This window comes from Girardinichthys multiradiatus, chromosome 17 (assembly GCF_021462225.1).
Source record: "Girardinichthys multiradiatus isolate DD_20200921_A chromosome 17, DD_fGirMul_XY1, whole genome shotgun sequence".
In the NCBI taxonomy this organism is placed as follows: domain Eukaryota; kingdom Metazoa; phylum Chordata; class Actinopteri; order Cyprinodontiformes; family Goodeidae; genus Girardinichthys; species Girardinichthys multiradiatus.
The window spans coordinates 28562621-28579169 of record NC_061809.1 but is presented as its reverse complement, the minus strand read 5'-3'; the positions used below and the strand labels follow the sequence as shown (position 1 = coordinate 28579169).

The 16549-nt window shown below is 41.2% G+C and overlaps 1 protein-coding gene across 13 annotated transcripts in view; it reads left to right on the top strand.

Annotated features, from left to right (window-relative positions):
• The window catches only part of celf2 (cugbp, Elav-like family member 2), a 473358-nt gene that overhangs the window by 353893 nt on the left and 102916 nt on the right, over positions 1-16549 (top strand). For all 13 annotated transcript variants that reach the window (XM_047390245.1, XM_047390243.1, XM_047390244.1 and 10 more), the window contains one exon: positions 15431-15513. In XM_047390245.1, coding sequence (XP_047246201.1) covers positions 15431-15513 — 83 coding nt within the window. The remainder of the gene's footprint in view (positions 1-15430; positions 15514-16549) is intronic.

The window sequence follows — 16549 nt, the reverse complement described above, 5'->3', positions numbered from 1 at the left end:
GGCTGGCAGAGACAATGTGGTAACAAATGATTTAATGACGAATGATTTAATCAAAATGGAAAAAAGAGACAAGTTTTACGGGGATTTTCTTACTAAAAGCTAAACAGTTGATTGATCAGTTCAGATAAAAAAAAAAGAAACATAGCTTTTCTTTAAGCCAAACTGCCAAACATCAATTCTTTTGAAACCAGGTTGAGTGAATTAAATCCTGTCTTAACTTCTGTATCAAACTTCAGTTCTCTCTTTTTTCTGTGGTGTTTGAGCAGAAAAGCCCTGTGTAGAGCACAGAGATCTGTGGCTGACATAAAGAGAGGGATTTTTGTTTCAGATCAGTTTCATGTTTGACCATGAGACCAAAAAAATCTCCACACCAAGGCAGAGATGTCAGAATGTCTTACAGTTGAAGGACCAAAAGCTGAACACAAAAGCCAGAATAGCAGCGAGGACCATCTCTCAAACAAGACTCTCTCTGGCTCTTCTGACCTGAGACTTTTAACCAAAGAAGAAAGACAGCTTCAGTTGTGTCATCAAGTGCGTTAAATAACATTTATTGTTCACCTTACGAGGCTGTTGACAGGTTAGAAAAATAATTACAGGTGCAATACAAGTAGTTTTGTGACAATTTGAAAGAGCAATAAAGGGGGTGTAAGGTTTAACCAAAGGATCATAAAAATATAAATATAAATCACAGCAAGGCAGAATAAAAAGCTGTGCAATAAAACCCAACAAAAGAATAAAAGGTACGCAAACACACAAGAACACCAAGAGTTAATAAAAAAAGAGAATAAAACAATTAAAAGCCGTAGGACAGAAAGATAATAAATAGTGTAAAACAGCAGCAGGTACAATGAAAAAATAAATGGAACAAGTATGTAGCCTTGTGCCACCCCTGGTTAGAGAGCTGAGCTTCTGATGCCCACCTGCTGCTTCTGTTAAAGGTTCAAAATGTTCAAGATTATGGCAGGATTACTGTTCAATTTCTTTGAGCTCATTACAAGTTGACATCCTTAACTTTGCTTTCTCACAGCATTTAGGATCAGAATATTCCTTCAGGTTTTTGTTTGCTGCCTATTTTTTATATCATTGTTGTTCTAAATCATTGTTTGAGTTGTGCAAACCTGCATCTGCCTGCATCGACGTGCAGAAACACAGCAAATGGATGAAATAATCCCAGCTAAAGCTGGAAGCATTTGACAGAAAAGAACAAAATGTTGCATAGTAAAGCCTATATAATAAGTAAACCTTAACCATCATAAAAAAACAATGACTTCAGTCAAGTACAGTAAATGTAATGATGTCTAAAAGAACACCAGGGTGCTAAGTTTAACTTGAAATGTCATTTTGATGGCTAGGAGAGCATAAAATCACAAATCCAGTGAATATTGCAGACGTGATTCTTAGATAAACGTGTGCAGGCAGATTACAGCCTCTGATTTCTGATCACTGCTCAGCCTCGGCTGCTCCGACACTGCGTCCAGAGACTCGGCAGACATCAGCTCTGCCAGCCAACTGCCTCCCCCCACCCCCACTAAGCTATGGCAACGCCGAGCGAGCGCGCTCCTCCGTCCAAAACAATTATCTGCTCTAATGGATTCAGTTGAGACGGGGCCGACCTGAGACGGGGGACTGATTTATTTCATTCTTTCTTAAAGCAGAGCGGCCAATTATATTTCCTTAACTAGACGTTGGCTTTGTGAGTCGGCTACCCAGGCCCAATTAGAGAGCAGCTGCAGGTGGATTTTAATGGGAGCTTTATTCTGTGTGTGGATTTTCAGCTCATCTGTGGATTTTTTTCCTGTTTATGCCTTTGCATGCCTCAGTGACAGAGAGAGAGCTGCTTGGTTATGAGCAAAGTTGCAGAGCCGAGCTTTTTCAAGCACTTTGGGTCATCCAGACGTTGGCTTTGATTCTCAGAAAGAATATTTTTGTTGTTTCTGAAGGGAGAGGGGGAGTTAAAGAGGGGAGACATCGGTGCTTTTTTGCCAAAGTAACCAGTAGATTGTATAGATTTGTGAAGTGCTGCGAGTTGGACCTATCCTGCGTTAACAGGATTAGAACGTCAGCCAAATACCCGTCAGAGAGGCAGCATTGTTTGAAGTCATCCACTCATCCTCTCTCTGTGTCTCCATCGGTAAATCTCTTCTTTATTGCGCTGTCAAATTCAGACTGCGTTCCCTGTCATTTGCCGCCCATCCGCACTGTCGCTCAGAAGCTCATAAATTACACATATACACATTCAGGGGCAGCTCCGAAGCCGAACACGGAGCGGAAAGGGAAATGACTCCAAATGATTGGAGGATGCATCCCATGCCACCCAGAGGCTGGTGTGAGCAGTAATTGCTGTAGTTAATGTGGGTCAGTGGCTGAGTGGAACCGCAGGGGTCAGAAGTGAAACGGAGCTGGAGTGATGGAGGAAGGAGAGGTGAGTCACTCTAAGCACCTTGCCTCGGGTGGAAGGGCTAGGGGTGAGGCTGTCTGATAAACCCCCCACCACCTGTCATTTTCCCCCCATGTTTAATAACCCTAACCCCCCATCCTTCCGGTCTGCGGGGCATTTTCACCATGTGCTGATTCAGCCCCAGACAGCAGATTCTAACCTGCAGCTGTAATAAGACGGGGAAGAAGATTTTTACACTTTTTGAAATAGGAAATTATGTAAATCTTTCACACTATGGATACAAGATAATTTTATTCCCTGGGACCTCCAAATATTACTCTAATAAATCAGTTGGAGAGGAAAAGATTTTCTAAGACTAACTGGATTCTAAATTTTTCTTTAGATAAATGCAGCCTGAATAATTGCAGAACTTCCTGCCTTGTTTTAAGGAGGGAAATGTTTGACTTGCACCACATCTTCCATGAAAGTCTGCATCAGTAACAGAGATTATTTATCTGTTTGAATTAGAACCAACCCTAAGTAATGGAAAAACATTATAGGATTGTTTTTATATTTCTTTATAAGAAAGAATTACCAAGCTCCTGTCTAGGTTTAGTAAATGCACAGGCTTGTTCTTCTGCAGAAAACTGTTGTCTCTTCACCTGCAACAAAATCTTCAAAAGCTGCACTGGGGCAGTTTCCCAGGCCTTGAGTTTTACTCCACTGCTGGAGAGTCAACCCTTTAATCCTGGACAGAAATGATCAGCAGCCAACATGGACAAATCAGAGGTCTTCTGGAGAAAGGCAGATGGTCAGATGAGGATTGAGCTGTTGACAATGAATATGCTTAAAAAAGTAAAGGTGAGGCTTTCAAACCTTAGAGCACCGTGCCGGCTGTGGTGGCGGGATCATTAAGCTTCTGACATAGCCGGACCTTCACTGTTCTGAATGTTGATGGATCCTGCTTAAAAGCCAGGTCTATTCCCAGAAAGAAACTAATTTCAATGAACCCTCCCAATTCTGCCAAGAAGATTGATCAAATATGCCAGAAGCTTGGAGATGGCTACAAAAGCACTTGGTCAAGCTGCAACTTGCTAAAGGACATTTAACCAAATATTAGTTGGGGCATCTGTAAATATCACAGTAAATATTACGTTTTGTGTTGTATTAGCATGAATGTGATAATTAATTAGAATAACATTCTGCAGTTACAGAGATAAAATGAGTAGAGTTCCAACCAATTAGTATTTTCTTTCTTCATAGAAATGGCTTATTTCAATATTCAGTGCAGATACTGAAGCTGCTGTAAATATATTTTTTCTGAACTCATCATTGCAGCTTGTTTCTGATTTTTAACTAAGCAGCAATCGTCACATAAACTGCCTGTTTAAATTGCTAGCTTTGTACAGATTTTTCATTATTTCAGCCACATCATTTTCAGCAGGGGTTCAGCTTATTTTCTGCACAAAGGAAACAAAAGCATTTAACAGAGGGCTTTTTCCAGTGCGTGCAGGTCGTACTTTATAACGTTTATTTAAAACATTTTTCATTTTTCAGCCTGAAATTATGCCACATTCAGTGTTAAGTGATTTACCTTTTGCACAACATCATGTACACGTTCTGTATACCTGACCATAACCTCTTTATGTTCTAGTTTGTTTGCTTGGAATACATGTTTCACACATTAGTCAATGGGTTTAGGGATGCACAATTCTAGCACGATATATTGTCTGTTTCCTGCTTCTTTTAAATGCTTTCAACTGCAGTAAAGTAAAAATAAAAACATGAAAGGGCTTAAAACCCTTGAAGGTTTGACACGGGAATTTTAGAAAGGAGATCTATAGAAGAAAAACTGAAAACTTTATTGCACATGGAGGAACCTCCTCAGAAAAGACCTCACAACTACTACAAAGATTCAACCACAAAACTCACCAAGAACATTCAGAATCGGAAAAGACGACATCTATGAAGAAACTATTCTGTGGAATTTGTGATTGTTTTTATTAAATAAAATAACTTTAACAGCACAAAAAAGGCCTGGTTCATGAGCAGGATTGGGTGGTAGGTGGACACAGTGTGGACGCAATGGACTGTTTTACCAGCTTTTCCTGCCAGGACCATTGGACTTTGTTCCCCACATCTTTTTCACAGAATTTAGATCCAAAGATGGGGCTTGCCATTTCATAATGTTATTGTTGTTGGATTGGAACCAAGATGGTGCTTCGTACTGGTGTGTATTTTGGTTGTTGTCTCATTAAAACACCCATTCCTTCTTCAGCATGATGAAACATTACCTTTTTAAGTATTTTGATCTATTCAAACTCATTCGCAACCTCTGCTATGTGATAAATAGGTCCAACACCATAGTTTGAGGAACATCTCCATACCATGCTGCCTGAACCACCATGCTTTACACTGCAGTGTGGCTTAAACTCAGTATTTGGAGGTCGTCATACCAACTTTCTGTGGGTTCCAGAGTTTGTGGAAGCTTCTTCCCAATGGCTTGGCTTCACATAGGCTTCTTCTACTTGTTACAGGACTAGCAGGTAACTGTAGATCTTCTGTGATCACCTTGGAGTTGGTCATCAGCTGAGTCTGACATTTTGGCTCCTCATTTTCCTTGGTGAAACTTTCAGGCCTCCTGATCAACTGACCTTTCTTGGTTCTTCAAGAATAGCTTCACTTCAGACTGACTGATGCGTTTCTTTTAACCGCTGTTGGGACATTCACGCTTGATGGTCACATGGGTGGCACCAACTGGGTACAGTTTGTTTCTTGTTTCAACAGTCAAAGCTCTTTTCCTGTTCTGAACCAGAACCAAAAAAGAAGCTGACACTCAGAAAAAAGAACTTGTTCCTACAGTTTCTGTTTGGAACGTCAGTCAGGCTGTGATGTGGCCCCACCAGGAAAGCACCCAATTGTCCTCTCAGACTTTGCCGTCTTCTTGTCAGAATCTGATGCTGAACACACTCCGACCTTACTTTTTTTGGAATTTGGTTTCCCCAGAGCAAAAAGCTTCTGACATCTGCTTTTTTCCACCTCGGTATGACACGGTTTGACTCAATTCTGCCTCTGTCACTTTTGGTATTGGCTACTTTTCTTTGATTTGCTCTACAGATGATAATCCTGGAACAAGATTAACTGACCATGAAACTGCCATCACTGCTTAGAAGGGGCATTGCAATGTGAAAGTCTGCGTCTCTATCTCAATGCAAAACTGCAGCTTCTCATTGGAGTACCAATACCAGTTTTGCATTTCATTTGGTCATCTGGGGTTGGCAAAAGAAAAATAATTGTCAGTTACACATCATGTGGGCACAATACTTTCTGATTTGCCTCCTGAGATTAAGGAGTGGTGCTGGTTTGCGTTAACCTCCATGTGTCCCTTCTCCTGCACCTGCAGAGGGGACCTCAGAAACTATTTTGTGATTTGTAAATTGATTTAAAATACTTTATCATAAAAAAAGACAAATAATTCCCTTCATGTTGCAGCTTCTACATGTTTTCACACCAGGGATGCCAAAATCCAGTCATTACCAGGTCTGGTAATGAGCCATTAATTTGATTTGGGTGTTTTGGAGAAGGGAAGCATCCAAAAGTTGCAGGATGGTAGCTTTAGAGGACAGTAGGACACCCCTGCTTCACATGTACCATGTAGAACCACCTATAGCAGCAGTAAATCTCAGTAATAGTTTTCACTCAAACTTCATCAGTTTTTATCTTCATTGTAGAGGAATTATGACTCTACTATCCAATGCCACTTCATTTCATTTATGTTTGCAGGTATTCTTCTCTGCAGAACATCTTGAAGGTCCCACCACATCATTTCAGTCAGGTTGAGATCTGGACTTTGACTATCCAATTGCAATTTCTGTTATAGATTTGCTCTCTTCTCTTCTCTCTTCTTGGGATCATTGTCCTGCTGATGACCCATTTTGGGCCAAACCTTTGAGCCTTAGAACATATGTCCTCATATTTGACTCTGCAATACTTTGGTTTACAGATTATTTCATGGTTCACTCAGTGCAAGGCGCCTAGGTCCAGCAAGCTGTTGGGTTTTCTCTAAGGTTTTCATGCTTTGACGTTGGGAAGATATTGTTGGGACGGAAGATAAGCTGCTGTCTTAAATGTTTCCACTTGAGGAAAATCCTTCTCTTTAGTACGATAATGGATCTTAAATACTTTCCAAATGTCTTTATTAGCTTTCCCAGTTTGATGAGTAGAAATATTTGCCTTTTTTAAGATGTCTTTCTGCCTTGGTGTCATGCTCCTGAGCACCAAACCACCAAGATCTCCTGCTTTTATGGAGGTGATCAGACCTATGATGATCAGTGCATCAATAACTGTAAACACTGGCTGCTACTTTACCCTTTAAATCCTGTGGAAACAGCAGGGGTGTACTTACATTTTCAAAGACCAGGGCAGCTGTGGCTAGAATGGAGCTCACCACTGTCAGTGTGTAAATGGGTTGATGACTGAATGTAGTGTGAAGCGCTTTGGGGTCTCTGTGGACTTGATGAAGCCCTATACAAATATAGACCATTCACCATTGTTCTTACATTGGCCATGCAGGATTGCACCAACAAATAAAGACAGAACCAACTGCAACTGTACCAGTAGTCCAAATGGGACTTAGACTAATTGAAGTCTTTAAAGGAGATTAGCTGCTGCTCCAGCTGAGATGACCCTACCACCTACTGTGTGGCAGGAGATGCTGAGCTCCCGTCTTTTAAATTAACAATTACAAAAAATACCATAATGACTTAATTGTACAGAGAAAGTCAAATTAAAGGGCAGAAGCTGCTGTTATTTTCACGATCAGGGGTCCTTTTAAATGAATACTGCATAAAAAAATGTTTAAATGAAAAATGTTTGGAAATTTTAACAACAATTTGAAGCATGAGATGCTCGCAGTCGATAGATGTTCTTGCTTTTGTGGCCGGCCTTCCTCCCATGTCCAGACCAAGGACCTCAGTCCTGGTGATCTTCTGGGCCCATGTGACAGCTCATCCCAGGCATCCTCGGCTCTCCACATCACAGCACCACAGCAGCGGATGTTCAAGGCCGCTTGAAGCAAATATGGTTTGAGCTTTTACTTGTGACTATGAATGGTGAGAGAATCATCTACAGTGCCAGCAAAAAGTTTTGACACTTTTTCCATTTTTTGTTAAACTACGGACTTATTCTTAAATACAGTATATTTGAGTAATTGTTTTCTCCAAGATCTGCACACAGGACCTGATGATGGCAGGGCAAATACGCTTTTTAAAATGACGTGCAGTGTTTTATTACCAAAAGCATCAAATTCAAACAGGTTGTCATGTTTTTGTAGGTTGGAGTGGTTTGCATCTGGCCCCTCTATCATAAAAGTCTGATTTGTGAAGTGCATTACCAATGGTTAACCTACTGGAAGGTTCTTTCTCCACAAGGGAACACTGGAACTCCACGTAAATGACCATTAAGTTCTTGTTGATTACTGTGGTCAGGAGGACGGATCTTAGGTGGGCCCAGTGGTTCCAAACTAAATCAATTTCGGAATAATTGAGACAGCAGTAGTTTTTTGTATGTTTAGTGTTGCAGAAATGTTTTCATATCCTTCGTAAAATTTGTGCTTTGACCCAATCTTGCCTCTGATATCTCCAGACAATTTCTTTGACTTCATAACTTGGTTTCTGTTCTAATATGCTGTCACCTGCGCAACTTAATGTAGACTGAAATCAAGTTGCAGAAACATCTGAAGTTTGATCAGTGGAAACAGGATGCACCTGAACTCAAGTTAGTGTCATAGCAATGGTTGAGAATACTTCTGTACCAATTATGCTAACATGCGCTAACATAAATCACGGGTGTCTGAGTCCAGCCCTCAAGGGCTTGTATCCTGCAACCATTAGATGCATCCTTTCTCCAACGCACCTGAATCAAATGGCTGAATTCCCTCATCAGCATTCAGTCATTCGCCCCTGCAGAGGCCTGATAACAAGCTGTTTATTTCACTCAGATGTGTTGGAGCAGGGATCCATCTAAAAGTTGCAGGATATCTGGATGGCATCAGATCTTTGGCATCAGATCTTTTTGATTTTTTTACATAAAAAGCCACCTAGGTCAGATTTAGAATAAATCTGCAACATGTTAAAATGTGGAAAAAGTGAAGAGGTGTGAATAGTTTCTGGTGACGCTGTAGTTGGGAATGATTTTAAATAAACTGGCATATGAGGTATATTTGACCCACCAGCATCCCCTTCTCTGCTGCTCTGCTGTTTGGAGCAGAGCAGAGGGAGTCAACCTGTTGTTTCAGAGGCTAGATGTGTTGACAGAAAATAAGTTGGGGGGGGGGCATGAATCTTTACTCAGTCAAAGGCAACCATGAAGCATTTATGAACCGGCATTTCCCTCCTCTGCTCTTTATTCTGTTCACAACCTCTTCTTCCTCCATCCTTCTCTTCTTCTTCTTCTTCTCTGTTGCACACCCTCTGCCCTTCTTCCTCGTGTCCTCTCAGCTGTTCTCCCTGTTGTTATTGTCTCTCTCTCTCTCTCTCTGACACACACACACACACACCAGCCTCTAATAGATTTCTTACCCGCTCCTGGAGTTTGTGTGTGCACGTCTCTGGTGTGTATTTTTTGAGAGTCCCTCTTCAACAACTCAAGCAGAGCGGATCTCTGTGCTCTGAGCCCTTCTGCCTCCAAGTAAATGTTTGTGCTGCAAGAAAAGACTCACAAAAACTGACCGAAGAAGCATTTATACAGCACATATTTAGCACTTTTAAAGTGTGTGTGTGTGTGTGTGTGTGTGTGTGTGTGTGTGTGTGTGTGTGTGTGTGTGTGTGTGTGTGTGTGTGTGTGTGTGTGTGTGTGTGTGTGTGTGTGTGTGTGTGTGTAAATGTGACACGTTTGTGCAGACAGACTAAGATAAACGTATCACTCTTTCGCTTACTGCAGTTTTTTTTCCTGCGGGCGAGTGTGCTGACTGTTAAACAGGTGGAACTGGCACACCCTGGTGTATACTTGGTGTGTGTGTGTGTGTGTGTGAGGTCCGCTCCTCTGCTCTTTGATCCTGGTCCTGACAGCCCACCACCTGGGACGATCCGCCACATGCTGCATGGCTCCCAGGCCCCGACTACTCCTCAGGAATCACAACACGCGGCGGCTCGCGCTCCAGCATTAACAGCCACCCCCCTGCATGTTATATGCCGTCAGAATCGCTAATGCTAACACCAAAAGCTAACCCTCCCATGTACAGGTCTGCAGAAAAGGCCACTGGAATCGTAATTTGTTGTGTGCGGCTAGCGGCTAACCCTCACACTCTGTTTATTGGAATTGCAAATCGCACACAAGGGGCCGAAGCATGAACACAGGTGCAACTGGAATAATAATAGTGTTATAATGTACAGGACTGAGGCGATGCTAAGGGTTCCCCTCTGAGTAGCATTCTCTTTGCACCAATCATGCAGGAGGTGTACTGTTTAAAGCTAATTTTGCCCCACTGGAAGTCGGGGAACTAAAAGGCATAGTGTTTGAGAAGTACAGTGCTGTCAGAAAGTATTTACCCCCTCACAGATTTCTTCTCCTTCTGATTTGTTGTTGCACCTAAATGTTTCAGATCATTAAAAACATTTAAATATCAGATGAAAGGTAACCTGAGTAAAAACAAAAAGCAGTTTTCAAACCATACACAGGTGGAGGCGATGGATAATTGATCATTATCATGCCTCAAGTGACAAACTGATAGCCGGACCTTTTCTGGCAGAGAGCAGAATTCATGGTTCCTTCAATTACATCAAGTTGTCAAGGTGCTGAAGAAGCAAAGCAGCCCCAGACTATCACACTACCACCACCTTTAGTCAGGATTCTGCCCTTTTTCTGAACTGCTGTTAGTTTTATGCTGGACTGCCTTCTCCACTGTTCCATGTTTTCCCCATTTGAATTTCTTTCCATCGGGGCATGATGTGTTGCTTTTTGACATCTTTTAGCCTACTTCATGTTGTCAGACAAGTTCTAATTGATTTTTTTTTTTATTATATCTTGAATCTGTTATGTGGCTGGTGGAACTAAACTCAGCTTTCCAAAGAATGTGGCTGATCTACGTCATTTCATGATTTACAATGAAACGTTTAATCTGATAACAAAATTAAAGTAGCAGGTTGTTTAAAAAGATTGGACTGTGGTACCAAAATCCTCAAAAATATATAAACCAAACAGTCTCTTTATATTGATCAAAAATGAGTTATTTCACTTTTTTTTTTTTTTGTCGGCTGCATATTACATACAGGTCCTTCTCAAAATATTAGCATATTGTGATAAAGTTCATTATTTTCCATAATGTAATGATGAAAATTTAACATTCATATATTTTAGATTCATTGCACACTAACTGAAATATTTCAGGTCTTTTATTGTCTTAATACGGATGATTTTGGCATACAGCTCATGAAAACCCAAAATTCCTATCTCACAAAATTAGCATATCATTAAAAGGGTCTCTAAACGAGCTATGAACCTAATCATCCGAATCAACGAGTTAACTCTAAACACCTGCAAAAGATTCCTGAGGCCTTTAAAACTCCCAGCCTGGTTCATCATTCAAAACCCCAATCATGGGTAAGACTGCCGACCTGACTGCTGTCCAGAAGGCCACTATTGACACCCTCAAGCAAGAGGGTAAGACACAGAAAGAAATTTCTGAACGAATAGGCTGTTCCCAGAGTGCTGTATCAAGGCACCTCAGTGGGAAGTCTGTGGGAAGGAAAAAGTGTGGCAGAAAACGCTGCACAACGAGAAGAGGTGACCGGACCCTGAGGAAGATTGTGGAGAAGGGCCGATTCCAGACCTTGGGGGACCTGCGGAAGCAGTGGACTGAGTCTGGAGTAGAAACATCCAGAGCCACCGTGCACAGGCGTGTGCAGGAAATGGGCTACAGGTGCCGCATTCCCCAGGTCAAGCCACTTTTGAACCAGAAACAGCGGCAGAAGCACCTGACCTGGGCTACAGAGAAGCAGCACTGGACTGTTGCTCAGTGGTCCAAAGTACTTTTTTCGGATGAAAGCAAATTCTGCATGTCATTCGGAAATCAAGGTGCCAGATTCTGGAGGAAGACTGGGGAGAAGGAAATGCCAAAATGCCAGAAGTCCAGTGTCAAGTACCCACAGTCAGTGATGGTCTGGGGTGCCGTGTCAGCTGCTGGTGTTGGTCCACTGTGTTTTATCAAGGGCAGGGTCAATGCAGCTAGCTATCAGGAGATTTTGGAGCACTTCATGCTTCCATCTGCTGAAAAGCTTTATGGAGATGAAGATTTCATTTTTCAGCACGACCTGGCACCTGCTCACAGTGCCAAAACCACTGGTAAATGGTTTACTGACCATGGTATCACTGTGCTCAATTGGCCTGCCAACTCTCCTGACCTGAACCCCATAGAGAATCTGTGGGATATTGTGAAGAGAACGTTGAGAGACTCAAGACCCAACTCTCTGGATGAGCTAAAGGCCGCTATCGAAGCATCCTGGGCCTCCATAAGACCTCAGCAGTGCCACAGGTTGATTGCCTCCATGCCACGCCGCATTGAAGCAGTCATTTCTGCCAAAGGATTCCCGACCAAGTATTGAGTGCATAACTGTACATGATTATTTGAAGGTTGACGTTTTTTGTATTAAAAACACTTTTCTTTTATTGGTCGGATGAAATATGCTAATTTTGTGAGATAGGAATTTTGGGTTTTCATGAGCTGTATGCCACAATCCTCCGTATTAAGACAATAAAAGACCTGAAATATTTCAGTTAGTGTGCAATGAATCTAAATATATATGAATGTTAAATTTTCATCATGACATTATGGAAAATAATGAACTTTATCACAATATGCTAATATTCTGAGAAGGACCTGTATACTTTTGCTTCATGGTTTTTATGTCTTCACTGTGTATATCTACAATGTAGGAAGTGATTAAATTAGAGAAAAGCCAAAAGGTGTGTTAAGACTTTGACTGGTAGAGTACGTCGCCATTTAGCCCCAATCCATTTCCATGTTCTACCTGTAAATAAGCCATTTATTTAATCATTACATGTCAGGTTCTCTTTGCATTAAGTATTTGAATAAATTGTGTCAATAATCATAAAGACGCTCATATCTAAAAGATAACATGTTTATTATATATATTTTAAAAAAGTTTTATATGATTTATCTGTATTTGCTGCGGTTTTGATCCCTGTTTTGACCATTTCATTCATATAAAATATGAAAAACCACATATCCTTATAGCTCATGAGTATATCATGGAGCAATATTAATTGTCAATTATTAAAGCAGATATAAAATTTCCTGAAGGATGATAAACATCGACGATTAAAAACTCTGGTAAGAACAACCCAAAGAGCAAAGCCATGAAACAAAGAAGAACTGGCACCTGAAACTGTTCCAGTTGAGCAGAATTTTAAGTCTTTTCTGCTCCATTTAACTTGACATTGGGGCCCTGACAGACTGTCTGATCAGCCTGCAGTAGGCTGTTTATTTCATCAAAAGACACAGTTGCTGTTGTTGCAAACATTTTTTGCCTTGAAATAAAAGGGTTGATGTTTGTCTCGTACAGAATATCTATGGTTCTTCTGTGGTTTTTTCTTCTTGTTTGCTTTCTCTTCATCTCTAAATCATGAGCAAACTCTTGAAGGGAGTTTGCTTCATAAACATCTGAAGGATGCAACTATCCTTTCTGCTTATGCGTCTTTTTCCAGCACAGTTTTTCCCTCCACTAAACTTTCCTGTATTATGGTTGGATACAGTACTTTATGAACAGCCAATTTCTTTATGATTCCTCGATTTTCCATGAACTGCAGGACAAAATCATCAAAATAATAATAAACCTAAAAATATATCACTGTGTGTTATACAAGTACAACAAAGTTGAAATAAATCAAATTTACAATGTTCTAATTTATTAAGATGCACTTCTAAATTCTGCTCAGAAATTTCAAAATGTTCTCCTTCATCTTGCCGATTTTAACAGTTAGAAGTTGTTGGGAAACCTCTCGGTGGTTAATTGAGTTGAAGCCATGGTCTCAGGGTTTATTGAAATGACAAGACGTGTCGTCGTTCACTCTGTGGGTCATGGAAGCAGACACTAAGCCGAGTGTTATCCCTGCTAATACACAGGCACCACACCATCCAGATCACAACACCAATCACGTCGCTGAAGCTAGGCTAGGGGCCAACTATTCACAGCACCCAGAGGACACTGCAGGAATTCAGATCCATTACGCTCCCAGCCTCATCAAAGGGACTCTGGGACTCGGATGCTAAACCTGCTCCAGATGCTCACTGTTGGATTTCACTAAGATGCACCGCGGGGCGAGTGTCACGAGGGCTGACGCCTGTAATACGGGCAACAAAACCGCAAACTGGTCCTCCTCAGTCCCACTGATTTGATTTGTGTCAGGAGCATAATGGGGAGGACAACAAAGCAGATGTAAACAATGGCACTCTCTGCTCACCGCTGGACAAATAAATACACGGCAAAATTAACAGATGGGCAAGACTGGAGGCAACGGATCCAAGCTACGATCCGGCATCAGTCAGCCAGAGCTGCGGCTCACCTGTGGCTGCAACATGATAATGGGATATTTACTTCTCTAATAAAGCCAGCTCATGTTTCATGCAACATATTCTCAGATCCTGAGTATTGCCACAGTCTGGTAATGTGTTCTGTGCTCCTTGCTTTAAACACTGTATAATTCAAAATGCTCACTAATTGTTTGAGACACAAAACAAGGATCTCCACTGAAGCAGACAATCTCCTGACCCAAATCAACCAACAGCTGATGGGAGCCACACCTCATTGTCTGAACTAGTTTCTAGGTTTTTGCACGATCATGTGCAGATTTCTGCACAGCCAGACTGCAGTGTTTCACTTCCACTCTGCAGAGAAACACAGATCAATGAAATGGGAAACCTTGCTCCACTTTGGATACCTCTCTCTTTTGTTTTTGGGTGCAGAAATGGTATTGACTGCTAACGTTTGGAATTGAAGTTTTTCCCCTCCCTACAAATCTTTTTGTTTTATTTTTTCACATGAGGCTGCTCAGACTTCGTCGGCCTGCAGCGGTGACGACGCTGTATATATATCTACTTCTGAGGACATTTAGTGGCTAAAGCATGCTGCCAACAGGGTAGCTATGGCGCCTTGAGTATGGAATTTCATTTAACATTTGAAAACTAACTTTTTCAGACTTTTGCCATTTGCAAAAATATGTTTCTTTAAATAAACCTGAGCTGCTTCTGTCTGGGCAAAGAAACTGTCTGGGTTTTCAAAGTAATCATCTGGTTCTTCATCATATTAAATGACCAAATGATTATTTTCCCTATTTTAACAAACAAAATAAGGAAATCTCAGATCACACACTGTTATTTAAAAAGTCTGCTATAATGCATTTGACAAATCTAAGCCCTTTAGATGCTGTAATTGAGCCGATCTGAGCTGGTAAAGATGTAAAATCAGTAGAGAAATGATAAGATATCAGAAGCCAAACTCAGTATTATTTAATGATTTGATGAACATACAGATGATAAAACATAACTTGGTAAATTTTCTAAAATGTCTAGAATGTTGTAAAAACAATCAGAAACAGAAATGTTTACAAATCTTAAACTATAGCACCCTGCTGTCTATTTTCTGGCTTGACTGTACATATATGTAATTAACCTGTAAATCAGCGAAACATGGAGTTGGCATGAGCAATTAACTTTTTGTTAAATATTGCTACAGCAACTTTTCTCTGATTACTTGTGAATTAATGAGGAGGCAACGTCTCTTCTCCTCTTTTTATTTTGTTGTCTGTGTTCGAGCATCTCCCCATGTGTGCACTTCCTCTTGACTCAAGTCATCAAGCTTTGAAACATATCCAAATGCCTTCTCCTCATCTCCATGTTGGATGTTTGGGTTGTTAATATTCACTCAGTGTCTGCAGGTGTCGACAGGTGATGCCAAGCAGATGAATATACAAGACGGTCTTTGTTGCCTCTCCTGCTGATCCCTCGTCTCTTTCTCTGTTTCCTTTCTTTTTGTCCAGGCTGCTGTTTTGTCACGTTTTACACAAGGAAAGCTGCCCTTGAAGCCCAGAATGCACTGCATAACATAAAGACCTTAACAGGGGTGAGTATTTGTGTCTTGGCTTCTCCTCTTCCCAACTTTTGCTCTAATCACACACTCGCAGCAGCACCCAGAGGCCAGCTCGCCTCCAGCCTGCATGTGTCTGTGAGATTACCTCCATGCTGCCTTGCTGCATTTAGCAGGCGTGAGTGACCGAAAGCGCGAGCAGGTGAGCAGCCGACTGTCAGAGGGAGTTTGTGGGAGAAGCCTCTGCATTGATAAGCAGGGAAGCAGATGCTGAAGGTACCTGGTGGGAGTTTGTTGGAAACAAATAATCCTGTTTGCATCCATTGTTCTTCCTGAGAGACACGCTGGGTATTGTAGAAGCTTGAAACCGGGCTGAAGGTGTTTCCCAGCTTAATAATCATTTTAGAAAGACCAGGATTTGTTTTGGTGGCGCTGCAGGAAACAGAGCTGTAATGTGGTCTTGTTATTGGTTACATGAGCGTTGGCCTGCAAAGATGCTAATTAATCTTTTTACCAAGCATCCATGTAAGGTTTTTCATCCGAAGAGTTTCCACCAGGGCAGGGCCCTAGACCTAATTCTTAAACCAGTTTATTTCGGTCCTGGTCATTTAATACCCAACTTTCCAGCTAAGATTTATTGCCTTATTTTTTGTACCTGCTTTAATAGTCATTTACTAAAATCTACTCTTTCTTTACTATAAGAAAACGTTGTTATTTGATTTCACTTTCCTTTATTTACTTGCAAGGAGGACCTGAACAAAAATCTTTCTGCACCACTTTATAAAAATACGCCTGTCGGTGTTAGTAAACTCAGTGGTTGTTTTAGATATGGGCAATATGAACAGAAAGCAATTTTCTCAGGGCGTCACAATCTGGGAGGGGAATGTTACAGTTTTCTTCCCCTTTGAAGAATCTGGACTTATTTTGTCATTTCTACTTGAAAATCTACAATATACAGACTGGTTCAACCTTGTTTTTAATTGTAAATAGTTGGACGAAACAATGATGAGGCTGATGAGACCTGATGGATGGTCTGCACAAAACGTCCTTTAGCAGGTGAGAAGACCAAAAG